Genomic DNA, 19,073 nt, shown 5'->3' on the forward strand with positions numbered 1-19,073 from the left:
TATTTATATATATATTATATTATATTATTGCAATAGTTTAAACTTTGTTATTTTTTAATATAATGGCAATAGCTTTATGTTATTTATATTTTAAAACTGTCCAAATTAAATATAATGTCAATTGTCTTGGCTGTTGGCACTTGGCAATACCAGTTCCATTTTCATAACAAGTTTTATTTTAGGAGCAGTACCTACAAAATTTCACGTTTCAAAACTACGTGTTACTTTAATAAGTGTTTAGTATTATCCTATTAGGTTGTTTGATTGTAAAATGTACACCTTTATTTAGGTAAGTAAATTATTACGTATTAGTTTGACGCATCGTTAGTTTGTTTAGGAAACGTACAATTACTTTCCATACTTGGGTTAATAATCATTCTGTAACATTTAAAGCGTTTTGCTTAGTTACTATCAAGTTTTATTCATATTAGTAGGAGCTTGTAGTCATACTTTATATTAAGGCAATCAATATTGTGAAATGTTACGATCACGGTATTCCAATGGGGGCGTAGTGAGACGTTAAAGTTGGCACAAATCTCGACCAAGCTAAAATTATGGACATTAATTATATTTGAATTTTAATAAGTTCTCATTTTAATATGATATTGGAAAACATTATAAATGAATACAATTATAGCATTTTAATTATTAACATTAAGTATTTTAGTCATTAACACTAAACCAAGATATTGTAACAAAATCTTAGTTTTTTTTTGTATATTACAGTATATAATCGAATATGAATATATTTTTTAATGTTTGGTCCTATATAACAAATATATTAAACAAAAAATTTGTTATGTATGAGCCCTAAGAACAGTCTAAGACATATCTTATATTGTTGTCATAAAGTTTAAATATATGATAAATCCATTATTATAATTTAAAAAATATGAATAGTTATATGAATTATAAGCATATACTATAGTATATGCTTGGGTATACCCAAGGACTAGGATTATACATAGGACTTCACTGTTACTAACATTTTATATATTTTTTAAGATTTTGGCAATGGAGCGCTTCCCTCTTAAAGCAACAAAAATGGCAGCTACGTATCAATCTGTCTATAAAAAGGTAAGATTATGCTTACTGCACTTATTTTAATTCATATCCTTTATGTTTCAATTTTTCTTTTTTCTTTATTACTTTACCAGTGTTTAGTTAAAAACAAATTATATGAAGAATGTGGAAACTGGCCATTTCAATCATTTATATTCAAAGGAATCATTTATATTCAATTGAATACATCATAGATCATGCACATACAATAATTTAATGATACATAGTTCTGACCTTACTGCTACATGCAACACATCATCACTTATGATGGTAGAAACTGTTTGTGTTTCTTAACACTGATAGCGAAATATCGCGCGGCCGTTCACAAACCAGGTGGAGCCATCAAAGCTATAATAAGAGAGTTGCTGAACAGAAACCTATGGAGACATTATAATCCACTCCAGCTGCTAACCTCGGCGTTTACACATAAGCTACCAACTGACAGAAAGAGAAACTCCATATATTGTCACTCTATTTTACATGTCCAACCCTACATTGACCTGATATGTTAGTTTGCCTTAACCATACAATGTAATGTATTTTTCTATATAACAGCTCTCTATAAAGATAGAAAATACAAAGTTCCTTTAGCGTCGATGTAGAGAGTGTATATCTTTATTTTACTGACCAAGTTGATTGTTAAGTTGCAACAAAATTAGTGTTTTCTATTTTCGACATTTACGTACAAAAAAAATTAATTGGCTAAGTTCTTAGAAACACATGATTTTCTAAGATTCATATTCATATAATAGAAATCAAACTCGGACGCATCTTTTGACCTTCGTGTTAAATCAATTACGACATAACCGCGCTACAATAACTTTTATCGTATCTACGATGATCCTGTTTTCGTTACGATGAGAAACGAGAATATGTATATGCCCTAATCACCTTATTTCTTACTTTCACTTATCTTTAAAAGTACTTTAGTCTTAATAAAAGCTCGAATCATTTTATTGGGATTGGTTTCAGAGATGCTTTTATCTTAGTAGCTAGGCTTGTCAATTACAAATTTTCGCTTTATGGGTTCGAACTCCGACAGTGCATTAGTAGTTATCATTGTGGGAAATTAGTTTTTTAGTATGTCAGAAAATATGCTCTTGATCCCAATATTAAGATCTATGTTATTAGTATAGTTAGGCGAAGAGCAATGGTCGTAGCGCCACTGGTATTTATTGATGGCGAAATAAGTTGAAAAGGTAAATTTTTAACTGAAAATAGACGCAGAAAAAATTATCTTTTCGGCACCTATTTTCAATTAAAAATAAAGATATATTTACTGATGTCAACTGTTAACTTATTAATAGCAAGATCTTGAGAATATGCATTCTAATTCGTATCTCATGTCACAATCTAGTCTAGAGCGCTACGGCCCCAAAATTCCAAACGCGACTGAGTGAAAAACACTATTCACTCAAGTTTGTGTAGCAATATTACAAAACAAGCCCCTTTACTACGATGTTACGATTGATAAACTTTTAAATCAGATTTAAAAAACATGAATGCGTCACTGTGGATTGTTCGTTGTCGTTCCTCACAATTTAGCGCTGCGCCGTAGGCAGTCGTGCTCTGTGGCAAGAATATCGATTTTGTAAACTCGGCAATACGTAGTCACCGCTTTGCTCGCCCTGAGGGCTTCAAATCGGGTTTCGATACTAATACGCTTGTGTTCGGAGTTAATCAAATTTTCTCTTCCTCTATACTGCTTATTGGTCCTTTACAGTGTGATGAGTGAGTATTTGTTTATTTTTAGTAACGCAGTTGTTTTATGCTATGTATTTTTATATTATGAACTGTAACTAATACGTGTGTTATTGACGATCTTAATCAAATGTAATATACACCCTGTAAGTTACATTTCTTGCTAGATAAATACAAAACCGCTATATTTTCATTGTACATTCTAGAAGGAATTTGTAATGTATGTATAGTAATGGTGTAAATTTCGTACTATTCTTCTTGCATATCAAACTAATTTTATCGCAAAATTCGGCGCTGAGAGTTAAGATGACGCAAGTTTGAACAAACGTCTGTAAATATTTGTAATAACATTTTATTAATAAACACGTAAATAGTTGAGCTTTTGCAAATCTAGCTTCAACACATTATTGATAAATAGTCGAACTGATTGCCTTACGGCGTCGTTTCTCAACCATTTGACGCGACCATCGAAAAACCCAAAAAGTAAAACAGTGCTGCAACCACTCTTTCAATTCATTGCATCTTAATATTTATTTATATAACACTACACTATAATTATTAATTTCTTTAATAAACGAATCTTTTGTACTTTTTGTAGTTTGTATTTATTATTTTTCAACAGACTGCGACCCCACTAGAAACAATGCCTTACGGTAACCTAACACTTTGCATTCATATAGCTGCGCGGTAATTAGAAACCTATTATTGTATTTAATGGACAAGACAGATCAACGATAGCAATGTAACCTAGGTACAATACGTTATATCGAAAATCGTTGAAAGTTTTTTGTCTCAGTCATTTTAAATGTTATTGTTCTGTATAATCAGGTCTTTCCACAACAGTTTTTTCTGTAAGTTTGATGTTTTTATAGGTAATTCATAGCCATCTGTATCACATTGAGAGCCTTTTGAGTATCGGGAAGTATTGCTTTATATAGTTATTATATTTTACACCTCACTATTAAAATAATTGCACCGCTTAAAATCTCACGCTTATCAATGTCGCGACCATACCAAATGAATCCTCTATATTATGAGAATCATATTATCAGTATATAGACGCACTTAATACTAATTAGTTCGTTGCCCACACTAAGTCCATTTACAATAATCTAGTTTACGTGGAATTACTATGTGTCATATATCAATATATAAAATAAATGTTACCGACAATATCGGTCAGTTCAGGTTCAGTCGGAAAGGAACTATATAATAGAGCTGTGATATAAATGTAGAAGCTTATTAGTGACGCTTCACTGAATATATCATAGTTGTACATTTTACCAATTCTAGTCTTATTATTCAGGGTACTAGTCAGGGAAACGGTCACGGTGATCCAAGCGGAGAGGATGACATGGTGAACATTAATACAGGGTCGCAGCGCGCGGCCGATACACCTACTACACCCACTAGCCACGGTACCTTCCAGTTATATGAACATGGCACGAGGTACAGCGACGCGAGTGCTACCTGTGAGTTATTTTTTTTTAGACACTGACTATGTATGCATTATTCAGGTTGGCCACAAAGATACCAAGTGCAACCCTACCTGCATAGTGCATAATGCATACGTTACGCTACTATACTTATCTATTGTTTACGGAAATAAAAGTTTAAATTTTTTTTGTTTATGATTACCGATTTAGATTTTGAGTAAAGATTGAATTATCAATTATGAGATAACACTTGGTTAATTGGCTCCGGAAAACACCTCGATATCGGGAATGCATGTTAGGAAATTGTTTTTGTTGATATTCTCATTCGTAGAATATCTTTATTATCGTTTTATATGCTGAATAATTTTTCTTTCAAGCATACATCGCTCAATACTTCAGTTCGTCGTCCGGTAAGATTACACAAATCGTAAAACAAATAGCTAGCAGTAATATTGTTGTATACGTTGTTATGCTATTTGTATTTTTGTGGTTTTAGTATTGCTCTTATTAGTTAAACAGTCGCCACTAGCGCACATATTTCATAAAAATATTCACCTCGTACGTTGTTTTGTTTATCATTTCACAATTATTATAATTTTCATTAGGTACCCTTTGAAACATTTTTTCTCAATCTAGTTTCATTTATTTATTTGCCAAAATGCCAATACTGCAATAAAAATAATCACCTTTGGAAGAGATAAGATTTGGTTATTTATCCGCGAAGTTTATCAGTATTAAAAGTAAATTCAGTAAGAGAAGTTGCCATCTATTTGTTCTTTTAATAATTAATAATAATGATGGAAGAGTCAACTCTTGATCCGGGGGAGTCGGCGCCACTAGTAGGTGATGGTGTAGGTAAACTAAATGTATAATGTTTTATTTCATTATTATTAATTAGTGGTCGATATCGGTAATTTATTAGAATTATTTTTAATACGATATTTTATTGATCACCAGTAACATACCAATGTATGCAGTTTCAATTATCATGCTTCATTTCACAGTTACAGTTAACATAGTTTTTTTTAAATATTCAATGTTATCAGCTCGTGACTTAGTATGATTAACTTTTCATTAATTTATACCTACTAAACTAACTACCTTTCGAAATATTATTTAAATGGCATAATATTGCGTTTGCGTGATCTTGCATAATAATTACATATACAATGATGAATTATTTTAATGATAAATACAGTGTATAAAAAACCAATGAGAAAATAAGTCTGTCTAGATTGGTAACAAAACAGAAAGCCGCCAAGTAGTGACTATAGGTAACGTGTCAAATAAAACGTCAATGTCAATTTGGAGACGTTGACAGTGACAAATCAATAGTCAGCTGCTACCAGCACGACGATAGTTTCTGTTTAGTTAAACTTCACACTTGTTTTTATAGAATTCCCTTTGTTTTTATAATCAAACTTTTCCCGGTCATCTAACTGTACTTAAATTAGCACTGCTGTAGCTTGTTGATTTTAGCACGCGTATTCTTAGCAATAATGTTCTAACCTGAATGGCGTAAAAGTGTCTAGATTTAGGCGTTAAATTAGCAAAAACCTTTTCAGGGGACGCCGTGATGTTCTCTGGGCTGCCAGGTGAGATACATTGCTTCCTTTCGCTTAGTATTTGTATGCTAACAGCTTAAATTGTTGATAGACATAATAATAGTGGCTTGCATGACTATCTAATTTATATTGTAATAACATGTTATTTGGTTTATACAATGACCTGATGTTGGGTATAATAATAAAGTCATGTTTGTTATTGACCTTGAAAGAAAAGCCGTCATATCACATGTATTTGTGTAGCAATAATGTATTCAACATCACGTGATTCTGGGCCTGAACGGGCGTGCGCGTCTGTGTGCGTACAAATTGCAATAGTTGTATAAAAGATTTCTCTTGTGCGAGTTAAAAGTGAATAATAATCTTGGAGGCAGCTTCAATCTTACAATTTCGCTGTAGATGAAGGTTTAACCTATGTTATAAATTGTGTGAATAATGACTACAGCCCCAAGAGGTATATATTAATTAATTAGGGCAAACTGTGAAGGCTAAACAAACATGTTGTTATGTTTATTCAGGTGAAGCTGATGATATTCCTGGTATCGGTCAGTATGAAGATTTCCACACAATTGATTGGCAAAGAGATATTGCCAGGGATCGTATGCGTCATAGGTACATAGTCAAAAAGAGGCAGGACTCCATATGGGATCTTATAAAAGTGAGTTTTCATTATTTGAAACAATAATTTTATACTATCTTAGCTTTAAATAATTGATCAGGTAAGAATAAAAAGGATTTTACTTTATTAGTTTTTTTGTTTTAGCCAACAACAGTTTGTGTGTGATTATCTATACACTATTGATTTAATTTTTGTGTATTTAGGGAGCACACGATGCATGGTCAGGATGGGTGTGCGTTCTTCTAGTGGGTATTTGCACTGGTGTGGTAGCGGGTGTGATAGACATTGGCGCATCATGGATGACAGATCTCAAGTTTGGCATCTGTCCACAAGCCTTCTGGTTCAACAGGGAACAATGCTGTTGGTCCAATGATGAAATCACTTTTGATCGTGAGAATTGTTCAGAGGTAATTGAAATATTTGCATTATTACAAATCCATAGACAACTCTAGTGATTCTTTCATCTAGAGTTCCTCGTCATGTATATAATATCTACAATTTCATTCAGTTTATAAATAAAACTATATGTACAGATTCTAGTATTTATTAGAAACATAGATATAACCTATGTATCACCCACTTTCCAAAATGTCAGTTCGCCTATTATACTGGATTTACTAAAACAATGATTTATGTTTATTCTGGAGGACCACTACCTACCTACCCACCATGTTTTCTCTAAGCTATAATAATGTTCTAAATAAATCAGAAATAGACTAAATAGTCTAACTAAAAAGTCCAGGTTTCAAAATAATTTATCGTTTTCTATGTGCATCTTCTAATACAAGAAACTATTCTTATACAGTGGTTGACATGGCCGCAAGTATTTGGCGAATCCAGGGATGGTCCCGGCGCCTATATTATCAGCTATTTATTCTACATTGTGTGGGCGTTGACTTTTGCGGCTTTGTCAGCTTCACTTGTGCGTATGTTCGCTCCCTACGCTTGTGGATCTGGTGAGTTGTACATGTTCTATTCCAGGAGAAATTGACTTAAGCGAAGATAAGATTTGCAGGTGAAAGAACCTGTTCCTAATATTGTTTTGATTCATATACAATGACTGTGGCATAGGGTAAATGAAGAGTTAACAGCACCAGTTCATTTCGACAATAATTTCTATCTTTCTTAACCAGGTATACCTGAGATCAAAACAATCTTGAGCGGTTTCATCATTCGAGGATACTTAGGCAAGTGGACGTTGATCATAAAGTCAGTTGGTTTGATCCTCTCCGTCTCATCGGGCTTATCACTTGGCAAAGAAGGGCCTATGGTTCATATTGCTTGTTGTTTGGGTGAGTTTTATTATCTTATTCAATGATTAATTGGTTTGACAAATATTTACAATTCATGAATATTTCAGGTAATATATTATCGTATTTGTTCCCAAAGTACGGGCGCAATGAAGCCAAGAAGCGTGAGATTTTATCAGCGGCTGCAGCCGCTGGAGTCTCTGTCGCGTTTGGAGCGCCAATCGGTGGTGTACTTTTCAGTCTTGAAGAGGTAAACAGTTAATGCGACATATATAGACATAACATACTAACACACAATTAATAACTTACGTTTTATAATTATCATACAACGCTGTATGTTTGAATGTTCTGTTGAATTCTAGGTGTCGTACTACTTCCCATTGAAGACCCTTTGGCGGTCCTTCTTTTGTGCGTTGATAGCGGCCTTTATTCTCCGTTCTATAAATCCATTTGGCAATGAGCACTTGGTACTCTTCTATGTGGAGTACAATAAACCTTGGAAATTCTTTGAGCTGATTCCTTTTGTCGGTCTTGGTATAATCGGGGTGAGTATTGGGCTAATCATTGTCTGCATAGATTATGAATGAAGTTCTTGAATATAATGTTTTTTTCGTTTTCTTAGGGTTGCATAGCAACGATATTTATCAAAGCGAACATCTATTGGTGTCGCTACCGTAAATACTCGAAGTTGGGCCAGTACCCGGTCATGGAGGTTTTGGTGATCACCTTAGTAACTGCTATAATCGCGTATCCCAATCCTTACACCCGTATGAACACCAGCCAGTTGATTTACTTGCTTTTCAACCAATGCGGCATCTCCAACACTCCCATATGGTAAGAGCGATTGAGTCTTAATTGAGGGAAGTGTTGGTTGATAAAGTAAACTGAACTCGAATTGTTTTTTTCATAGCGACTACAAGCGCAACTTTACCGACCTAAACACAATAGAGAATGCGGTGGCAGGTGACGGGGTGTATCGGGCCATGTGGCTCCTCACTCTGGCGCTGATCCTCAAGCTAGTGATGACAGTCTTCACTTTCGGCATCAAGGTGCCTTGCGGTCTCTTCATTCCGAGTCTCGCACTCGGTGCTATTCCAGGAAGGATCGTTGGAATCGGTGAGTAGTCGGCGGCTGTACACGCAGAGCGATCGTTGCCCGGTAACTAATCTTCTTTTCGGTTATCCAGGTGTGGAACAGCTCGCGAACAAGTACCCAAAGAGTTGGTTGTTTTCTGGGGAGTGTTCGAGTGACGACGACTGCATCACGCCTGGACTTTACGCTATGGTCGGGGCCGCGGCTGTCCTCGGCGGTGTGACGAGGATGACAGGTAGCATTCGTTCTTCTTAAATCTTTTGCCTAAAATAAATATATTTTACGAAAAACATCTTTGTGTAATATGTTTTAGTTTCGTTGGTGGTGATAATGTTCGAACTGACGGGTGGCGTTCGGTATATCGTGCCCCTGATGGCTGCCGCTATGGCCTCGAAGTGGGTGGGTGATGCCCTGGGCAAACAAGGGATATACGACGCCCACATAGCCCTTAATGGGTATCCCTTCCTCGATAGCAAAGACGAGTTCCAGCATACGTCGCTCGCCGCTGATGTCATGCAACCAAAGTACGTGTATGAGTGATTGTAAAATATTGATTGCAACTGATATCAAATAGAAGTTTTAACGTATTAACGGTGAACGAAAGTTGCTGAAGTTTATTTATTTTTCTGATCTATTTTACTAAGTGAAGAGAGCCTGTACTTTGCTAATGTTTTTCAGTGAAAGCTGTTTATTCTGTGTTGTGTTTTTTATCACTTAAAGAAATTAACATCTAACTTTTTTTTTCAGATGTTGCGATGTGTAAAATATAAAAATACATTTGTTATTTTTTCATTGAATATATACATCAAGTAAATTTGTTTTGCAGACGGAATGAGACGCTGTCTGTAATCACGCAGGATTCGATGACAGTGGATGATGTGGAAACTCTCCTAAAAGAGACGGAACACAACGGATATCCGGTGGTGGTGTCTAAGGAATCTCAATATCTTGTCGGTTTCGTGCTTAGGAGAGACCTAAATCTAGCGATTGGTGAGTGTTTTACGTTTATTAGATCTGGTGGGTCTTTATTAGATACGGCTTAAATAAAAAATTTATTTTGTTCTGAACCGTCGCCTCGGTTACTTCAGCAATATTGTAAGGTTACTAATATTAATCCTTTGCCATCGGTAATTATTTTTGGTGATGATGTGTGTGTTGTGATTGTATTTAACTTGATTTATTGTTTTTTTTAGTATATATACTTTTATACATAATATAATATACTTTTATACATAATATAATATACTTTTATACATAATATAATAATCTTATTTACACTGTTAATATTTTTTCTATTATTTTTTTTTCTTTGCTTTTTTTTACTGTGTGCAAACTAACTGTTGTGGTCTCTGCTGGCAGAATGACCAGAGCTATGGAATACGTCTGTTCCACAGTATAATGTAGTAGTACACGTTACTACTATAACACACATACACACTTAAAAGTACCTTTTTTTCTTTCCATATTTTTTTTTGTTATTATTTTGTGTTGCGTTAGTAATAAATGGTACGTCTGTATGTCTGTCAATACGTATAACTAATAGTAATTGTTTAAAGTCATGCTTTTTTAAAGATTTAATGATATGTGTTAGCTAAAAGTGTCGTTGAACATTGCATCATTTACTTAACTTGATGTATTATTATATTCAGCGAACGCTCGTCGCACCATAGAGGGTATAACGGGTCAATCCGTGGTGATATTCGCTGTTGGGGGCGGCCCCACCCTTGCGAGCCCCACCGGGCCGCCGCCTTTGCCCCTGGCCCGTATCCTCGATCTAGCCCCAATCACGGTCACTGACCAAACACCAATGGAGACCGTGGTGGATATGTTCCGTAAGCTCGGCCTCAGACAGACGCTCGTCACGCACAACGGGTGAGGACATTTATCGTTATTACCAAAATAATTTCCATTTCGTACTGTAAAGCTTTGACTTCCAATGAAAAAAAAATTTTTTTTTTTAGGCGTTTACTAGGAGTCATCACGAAAAAAGATGTTTTAAGGCACGTGAAGCAAATGGACAATGAAGATCCCAACTCGGTCCTTTTCAATTAGACGAGTCCTCTTCCTGGCACCCGTGCTTTCTCCGTCTGTATTCTGAAAAGAAACTTACAAATCCAATAAAAAAAAAATGAAAATAAAAATTATAATCGAATTAGTAGATGAACCAACATTTATGTAGCGATATATACGTGAAATGTTTTATCATTAGTATATAAGGATAAATTGATATTAAAATTTGAATTTAAACATCTGTTTTGAGAGTACGGAGGTGTGCGTGAGTAGAGCATTATTATGTGTCACAAACACACACACATGTTAAGGAGAATGACACAGGTTTAGTGAGTTTTTATTTATTTATAAATTTTCACAAGTGTCGTTTTCCTGTCGCACGACCTCGTATAAGAAACTATAGGTTTGTATGTGTATAATGATTTTCATAATTTTTATATTAAATGTTGAACGATGTGCGCATGAGTCGTGTGCTGTTAGCTTTCTTTGAAGCGTTGACGTGTAATGAAAGCAGGGTTTGAAGAATTTGATCGGAATGTTTATACTGCGGTTTTTAAACAAGTGATTTTAATACTAAGGCACTGGCAACTAGGATTTAGGATAAACATATAACTATTTAATACTAAAATTTAATAACTATTGTATGTTGGCCAACTATATTAAGTCTAGTCCTGCTTTGCCTCATTCATTACACAAACAGACAATTCAAGAGATCAATTTGAGTGTTAATATTTTTTTATTTTCTTTTTGACACCGGCTTTAAATGTTAAGGAATATTGAAATCAATCACTATGTATGTTCCAGTATTTATTTTTTGTATAAATTGGACCTATTGTATTATGAATTAATAAATATGAAATAAAAACTTATTTGTTATTAGTGTTGTTATTGCCTAATTATCATAAAAAAACATACATTAAAGAAACTAAGTAAGATCTTTTATTATATCCCTTTAGATATTCGTAGAAATTAAACGTCAAGGCTAAATTTGTTCAAGACTAATAGATGTTAATTATCCATTTAATTGTATAAGAATTAATAATAAAAACAACTTGGGTGTTTGGACAGGACTATGCTTGGTCAAGCTGCTCCATAGAGATTTACATAAGATTTTTTAGGAACTTAAAGGGATATTGAAACAAAACGAAATGTTATATTGTATTTATTTATTGAATTAAATTAGTATTTTTAACTCACAGCTTCACTACTTACAAATTATTCTAAACATAAGCCTGTGATATTGTGTATAGATAAAAAGCGAGGTCATAATGACCAAATAAACGCGAATACATTTATGAGAGGAAAATATTTGGTTAAAGGCACGCGGTTACATTTCACAAAATTTAATTGTCTGTTTCAGTAACTTAGTTATATTAAATCTCATTTTAAATTAGTAATCTGCAGAATTATAACCAAAGTTGATGAAAGCATACGTGCTGCCTTCTAGTATAGATACCGGCAAACTTCTTGAGCATTAAACAAAGGGGGAAAATTGCGCGTCGTACACAGCGCGGGACACAAACGTCAACTGATTTACCAATCACGCGATCGACACATCACTCCCGCCTCCCCCCTCCCAGTGATACCTAAAAATCGCTTCTGCGCAGGCAAGGAAATTTGTTCAAGATGTTTGCCGGTATCTGTACTAAAGTTTGTTTGTCGAACCGCGTGCAAACATTATTCTAACTGAGATCTCACTTGTCTAACATAACTGTCCGCTGTAATTACCAATTAATTAATACATATAGTTTGTCAGATTCACTCATAGGTGCTATTATTAATTGTTCATAGTAATGGTCAAATAAAAATGAGAAGGTTTAGCTAAATAGACAAAACTATACGTATTTTTGGTTAAGGCTGAGTATTAAAAGGGCAAATTGCATTCCTACATTTCTAAATTGATGATAGATAAAAATAGAGATCTGAATAATTAGAATTTCATTACATACATTTGATAAAGCTTAATAATTTAAAAGCCCAGTACACATGTACAGTATAAAGCTATATACATGTTGATACAAAGCGAGTATTGAAAAATAGACCCTAAAAGTCTACGTATATGCATTACATTGAGGTGTGTAACTTTATAAGCGATTTAAAACACTAGGAGTGGTCAAGAAATTTAATTCTCATGTCGTGCATTCGAATCGTTCAATATATACTTCCTATGTGCGTAATCAGCACTTATATGGTGAAGTGAATTGACATGTATAGGCGCAGAAGGCACTACCAAATTGTATGAAAAATCAATAAACTAGACACCAGAAACCAGCGGTAAAATTCCGTTTTAACGTACTTTAGATATTCAATACAATTGTAATGAAAGAAAATAGTTTTCGTAAATTTGGCAATACTTGGGACATTGTAAGCTAATGGTGCCACCTAAGCTCTACGTAAACCCAAAAGATCATTATACAAAATAATGGGAGGGTTATGTGCTAATAAATTGTCTAACGGGGCGTTGTAATCACACGAACTCCTGCCTTTGGAGAGCTACAGACACCTTGTAGAGGCTCTCCATCATGAAGGATAGGTTTTGAGATAGCTCTTTGACGGGGCGCGTGATCGCCACCATGTCTGTTGAAAAGTTAGTCATTTATTTAGTCAGTTATTTTGCTTAAAATTCAATATTTTAAACATTAATGTGTATAGTTATTTCACCTGGATGCGCCTGCCAAAGCCCCTTGCAGTAGACGTGCAAAAGGCTTGTGACTTCATCTTCAGGCAATTCACCAAGCTCCAAGATCCGCTCCGCGTTGCGTTCACGCACCAAGGACAGGGCCGCACCCCATCTTAAAATGAATTCTCATTTGATATTTATTTAATAATTAAAAAACATATCTTTTGGCATCGGATAAAGATGGAGCTTGCATATGCAAAAAAATCCCAACGAAACAGAAGAAAATGTACGAAATCTAATTGCTATCAAAAAGAAAACACTTAAACGGATTAAAGCTATTTGTATTATAAACTTATAATTATTTTACATAAGTTTAATTTTTTCCGACGTTTCCCGTGCTTTACAGCGTGCATGGTCACGGTGACTGAAGACAAAAGGTGTTGTATGTCAAAAGTATCACAGCAAAAACAAATAGCTTTAATCCGGTTAAAAAAGTGTTTTCTCTCAATGTGTAAAAGCTATGTTAACAAAAGACAATACTATATCTAATAAAACTGATATGTTTTCTCACAGAAATAATTCTAATTGATGCAATTAAAATAACATTTTCATAAACAGACCTTTGACGCTGTATGAGTTGCAAAAGTCGGGCATCATCATGGGGCGAAGGAGAAGGGGAACTCTCCCAAGAGTCAGCCACGTGCGACACCAGAGCTGCCCGAACACTGCTCACTGCCGCACTCATCTCGACGCCCTGTTAATCAAACAATAAGCCCAAAATAAAACCGCTTCCAAGGTTGCTCATAAATAAATAATTATGAAACGCAGTCAAATATATCCATACCCGGTTATCGAGGGCCGCGTGGTACACCGCTACGACCATCTTATTGTTGGTCTCCAGTAGCAGCAGAAGCTGGAATATCAGCTTGTAAAGGCAGCGGCCAGTTTCCTCCGCGCTTCGTGAGACTTCCAAAGTCTGCGCAGACACACAAATTGATTTATTAACACGTAACGAATACACTACAGTATTAAACATTATTAAATCAAAAGGAGGGCAACTGGCGGCCTTATCGCTTTCGAGCGATCTCTTCTAGGCAACCACAATGAGTAAAGAAAAAAAAAGTATTAAATTACATAAGATAGGCAAGAAGTGCAAAAATACATGTTATACACAGTTATTAAGACAAAACGAAACAGGAACAAAAAAGAACTAAACTAAAAAGATGATACATTAAAAATAGAAAGTAAAAAGACACATAAATCACGATAATTTAAGATAAGTCTTACGTCAGTTAGTAGTTAGTAAGAAAGCTAGGCATACGATGTGGACAGGTAATGTTTGTACAGCAGAAAAAAATTGTTACAAAACGAAAGATGAAAAATCTCACCTCGAGTCTATCGAAGTAGGTTTCCAAATGCTCATTAATCTCCAAGGCAGCGTACCGTACTGCGTCCCGAACTCTTGCGCATTCGGCAATGGGCGGTGCGCACCAAACCAACGGTGGTTCCTCAGTCCCCAAGCGCTCTAAAACAGCACTCAACTCCCCACCCCCCAATCCTACTCCTCCTGTCAATCCCACACAACCGGCCAGCGCACCTTCGCCGCACACCGATATCGTTTTTGCTGTCACTTCCTGTATATAGACAATATATTGTATTGTAAGCTAAACCATTGTTGAAAAGGGTGTTCATGGAGTTTCTTGCCGGTTCTTCTCCATGAGACCCACTTTTTGGAACCGTGCAACTAGACGTTTCATAAGAGCCTGCAAAGGCTATACCGGGAAATAAATAAAGTGACGCATAACATATTTCATCCCAATAAAATACCTTGAGTACTGTATGAAGTCTGTGGACCAGAGTCATGGGTGGCAGTTGGCTCGCGTGTCGCAGCAGAACAGCTATGGAACAACGCCACGCGTCACGCATGGCTCCAGCAACTGGAGTGAGGTCGCCGCGCTCACCTTTTACAACGTGATTTATATGATATATATATATTTTAAAGAAACGTTGATGAAGAGAATCGTTTCTCACCATCCTGGTCCCCACTTGAAGCGCTGGAAAGCGACAGTGCCCTCGGGCGGAGCATTAAATCGTGAGCCCCGTCACCCTCGCCACGGCCACCGCTCTCCTCCCAAGCGCCTTCTTCATCAGACGAATCTTCGTGTCCAACCTGATATAGTGTCAATCCTTTAATATTTCTATTCAATTATTTAGATCGATGTAATTGACTACGTCGTCTGTTACGTATGGAAGACTGTCTTAGCTGATGAACAGAAAGGTACCGCTGTGTGGTGATGCCTGTCTGGAATGTCCGGAGCGAGAATGGGTCGTTCCCGCATCATCCCGTCGTCACGTTCTTCGCGCTCCTCGCTCGGGAGGCGACGACGTACGCCCCAGTTAAAGTTGTCGGAGCTTTCACCCTGTTCCACATAAATGGGTTAATAACAGTTACATAAAGCACGAGCCTTATAAATAATGTTCCCTTACCTCGATACTCTCGCTCTCGTACTCCAAGAAGTCAAAGTCTTTGAATACTCCGAAATGGTCTGGTGGTGCTCCACCAGAAGGATCGTTCCCAGGCGTTCCAGACACTTCCTCCAATGAAGACGCCATCGATGACTCTCGCTCCAGAAGCTCTGAGCTTTGACTAAAGATTACCTGTACACAATGTTTTTATATAGACTCCACCTCCGGTAACTGTCTCTAACTGACTCCAGTCAAAAAATACAGTTTTCACCGTATTAGCCGTCATCAACAAAAACTGTATTTATTCCCAAATAGCTATAAGTGTTCAGTGTTCGTTGTCAAAGCATATTAATTCTAGTGATTTTTGTTTTGTGCAATAAACACACCATTTAATTGGTACTTGGTGGTACATGTGCTTGTAAAGTGCACATGGGCATTATGCCTCGTGTAAAAAATCGTAAATCTTTTCGTCACATATATATATTATTAAGAAAGTCAAAGCTAAGTGAATCAATAGTATGTTTATTATTCATTCGCGGCAAGATTCAGTCATGAATGATGATAACTAGAATAATGTTACTAGACCATAGCGGTTAAATGAGTTGAAATCTTTCTCCTAGCGTCAGCGAAGCAGTGCAAGCGCATTGTCTGGCCACGCCTCAGCTGTGACCGAGCAACATACAACACTGTTACCTTAGAGCAGAGAGTGGTTAACAAATCGTCCTAAACGCAGCGATGGATAGAAATACACACGTTATTCAACAAAAAAATAAATAAAAAAAATGTTTATTATGGAATATAAGATCACTAATTTTACGTCATTACTTTGTATCGGTACACAACCCTACTCATCGGCAAAGAAGACAGAGGGTGTAGGCCGAGAGAAGAAGCCGGCGTAAGAAACTCTCGGTACTCTTTTAAAATATCAAATCACCATACAAAATGACTATCGCAAACATCGATAGAAGAAACCAGAAAGGAGGGAGATCCGCTCTTTATTTGTACAAGAACTGAACAGAAATCTCCAGTTTCCAGAAGCGGTCGACACGTAATGCCTGTGGGTGTGTGAGCCAGCCAGCTTCTCCGGCTTCCCAGTTAATAAAACTAAACCTAGGGCGCATACCACGCATCTCCCTTCCTCCAGGCTCCACAAGCTGGCACGACAAAACAGCACCACAAGACAGCAAGTACAAAAGACTCACAGAACAGCAAGTGGTGCCGAAATATCATGCCACTACCTGACGTCACGCATCCATGTCACTAAGTTAAAGCGTGTCTCTAGAGCTTGTATTCATTATGCAACTTACTGATGGACTCTTTGGCAAGCCAACTCGCTGACCACACGTCGTCAGCAGATTCACCAGGCATTCACGGACGCGGCTCTGAAACGTTTTAAAGACGAAATTATAAATATATCCCGTTGAAGCTCTCTTAAATATTATCAGTTCTCCAGGAAATCAATCAGAAGAGAGTAAACTCGTCGGGTTATTGCTACATCCTCCCTCACGAGGGGATGTTTTGTCCTGTTCAGGGCGTATGCCCCCTTCAGGTGACGTGGGGGTTCGCGCCCTGCTGAGGGCGGTACGGGGCGGGCGTATAGCCCTTGAGGGGGGCTGCAGCGCGCGGGGAGACGCGGACTCTACTCGCTGCGCGCAGCCGAAAGAAGAAGAAGAAGAGCGTTAGTTAAGGCGAGATCTCTTATAACCTGGGACATCCAGGGCCTTCGCCAGCCACTCGCCAAGGCATCTGCAGGCGACAAAGAGAGCGACCGCCGCGGTGATGCGGCATACTGAGGCGCGGCACTCGCTGCGTGACTTCCTTCTGCCCCCACCACAGTGGACGCAGAACCAGTTGACGATCCCGACCCTATTATCAGACTCAAACAAATTTAGTCCAAATTCCATTTTTTTTCTAACTAATCATCAAAACATTAAAACTTCAATAAATTTCCCACCAACATAGTTCGAACATAAAAATAGATCTCGAATAAATGATGATAGAAATTTTAACCTTTATCAGGTGTGGTTGATGAGGCATTCGAGAGCGAATTAGGTCCCGTTGGGGGCTGACTTCCCCCTTTGGGGAGATATTTGCGACCTATCACTGGTGTTTGGGACAAATCGAACGTGAAGTCCATTGTACGGCCGGGTAGTTCCTGAAACAATTGCAGCCGTTAGCGTTTGATTGATTCTGATATTTTTTCTCGATCTGGTTAAATAAATTAAAGAATACCTTTTTATGAATGAGCGGGTCAAGTGCGTGTTCCCAATGAGGCGGGACGACGAGGGTCGAGCATCGTGTCACCACCAGTTTGAGAATCTTCATCGCCTCCTTGTAGTTGTTTCCTTCTTGCTGAAATCGAAAACATTAAGTCCAAGACATAATAAACAGAACTCGAACCTTGTTTTTTTTAAACAACCATAATAAACGCCAATAAAAGTTAATATGCTCTGACAAAAATAAGATATAATTATTTAAATATAGTTAATATACAAACATCTATAAACTTGGCGACAGCTCGGAGAAGATCAGCATTAACTGGCTGCGCGGCCGCAGTGTTTAGCTCAACGTAGTAAAGCATACAGTGCAGGATTGAGAGCACTGGCAGTTGGAGGTTTATGGCACTCTGAAAACGGAGACAGGCAACGACCCTTTTTATACACGAGATTTATCAGAATTATACAATTAAATGGGATTACAGATATACCAATATACTTAAGAGAGTTTAAGTGTGCACATTGCCATGTTTTTCTGGATAGGAAGGACAAGAATAAGAAGTAGAGAAGAAAGGAAACAAGTTATTGATGCACTATCGCTTAACGGGCACTACTTGTGGTGACTGGTCGGACTTGAATTCGTGTATGAGGTGATGTTAGTTATTTTTGACTATGTATTTGCGTGTTGTTCCCACGAGAATGTTAGTGCGTGCTCCTACTTCACTATGCCTCCTGCTGATGTCATGTGGAACATGGTTTAATTATTGCAGCTCCTTACAAACATTGTGTAAAACAAAACCTGGGCGATTAAAAAGAGTAGCGGAGAGTTTATTGCCAGTTCGTCTCTTCTGACCTTAATTTGAGAACTGGCAGTAAATGTAAAATTAGAAGCATTTATTATGTACGTCTTTATTAATGTTCAAAAGGTACATTGTGTTACCTAAATAAATAAATAATTTTAAATTTTCATCCGATGAAATGGGGGTGGGGCGGCACACACCATTCGCGTGAACAATGGCAAATGGACAAATAGGGA

General features: G+C 36.8%; 2 protein-coding genes across 14 annotated transcripts in view; one reads left to right on the forward strand and one right to left on the reverse strand.

The window, feature by feature from the left end:
* The first annotated feature begins 145 nt into the window (after positions 1–145).
* LOC123718456 (H(+)/Cl(-) exchange transporter 3) lies at positions 146–11,611 on the forward strand. 8 transcript variants are annotated; one of them, XM_045674954.1, is made up of 18 exons: positions 146–289; positions 1,006–1,077; positions 4,070–4,235; positions 4,577–4,609; positions 5,765–5,794; positions 6,283–6,422; positions 6,587–6,790; positions 7,189–7,339; positions 7,517–7,675; positions 7,744–7,883; positions 7,996–8,178; positions 8,256–8,467; positions 8,544–8,749; positions 8,820–8,960; positions 9,039–9,249; positions 9,552–9,715; positions 10,375–10,597; positions 10,687–11,611. In XM_045674954.1, the coding sequence occupies exons 2-18, from the start codon at positions 1,015–1,017 to the stop codon at positions 10,775–10,777; spliced, it is 2,517 nt and encodes an 838-aa protein (XP_045530910.1). In that variant the 5' UTR covers positions 146–289; positions 1,006–1,014; the 3' UTR covers positions 10,778–11,611. The 8 variants fall into 8 exon arrangements, with proteins under 8 accessions (XP_045530910.1, XP_045530911.1, XP_045530912.1 ...); XM_045674958.1 differs by lacking the exons at positions 146–289; positions 1,006–1,077 and adding exons at positions 2,624–2,793; positions 3,592–3,614; XM_045674955.1 differs by lacking the exon at positions 5,765–5,794.
* Positions 11,612–11,890: 279 nt separating this feature from the next.
* Positions 11,891–19,073, reverse strand: part of LOC123718897 (protein furry) — a 73,970-nt gene continuing 66,787 nt past the window's right edge. For all 6 annotated transcript variants that reach the window (XM_045675865.1, XM_045675867.1, XM_045675863.1 and 3 more), the window contains 14 exons: positions 18,319–18,447; positions 18,054–18,173; positions 17,832–17,976; positions 17,527–17,687; positions 17,129–17,203; positions 15,843–16,013; positions 15,638–15,775; positions 15,387–15,525; positions 15,183–15,316; positions 14,744–14,989; positions 14,200–14,331; positions 13,976–14,109; positions 13,397–13,527; positions 11,891–13,312 (listed from right to left, as the gene is read on the reverse strand). In XM_045675865.1, the coding sequence (XP_045531821.1) occupies positions 13,203–13,312; positions 13,397–13,527; positions 13,976–14,109; positions 14,200–14,331; positions 14,744–14,989; positions 15,183–15,316; positions 15,387–15,525; positions 15,638–15,775; positions 15,843–16,013; positions 17,129–17,203; positions 17,527–17,687; positions 17,832–17,976; positions 18,054–18,173; positions 18,319–18,447 (1,965 nt within the window). In that variant the 3' untranslated portion in view covers positions 11,891–13,202. The remainder of the gene's footprint in view (positions 13,313–13,396; positions 13,528–13,975; positions 14,110–14,199; positions 14,332–14,743; positions 14,990–15,182; positions 15,317–15,386; positions 15,526–15,637; positions 15,776–15,842; positions 16,014–17,128; positions 17,204–17,526; positions 17,688–17,831; positions 17,977–18,053; positions 18,174–18,318; positions 18,448–19,073) is intronic.

The sequence above is a fragment of the Pieris brassicae genome, chromosome Z (genome assembly GCF_905147105.1).
Source record: "Pieris brassicae chromosome Z, ilPieBrab1.1, whole genome shotgun sequence".
In the NCBI taxonomy this organism is placed as follows: Eukaryota; Metazoa; Arthropoda; class Insecta; order Lepidoptera; family Pieridae; genus Pieris; species Pieris brassicae.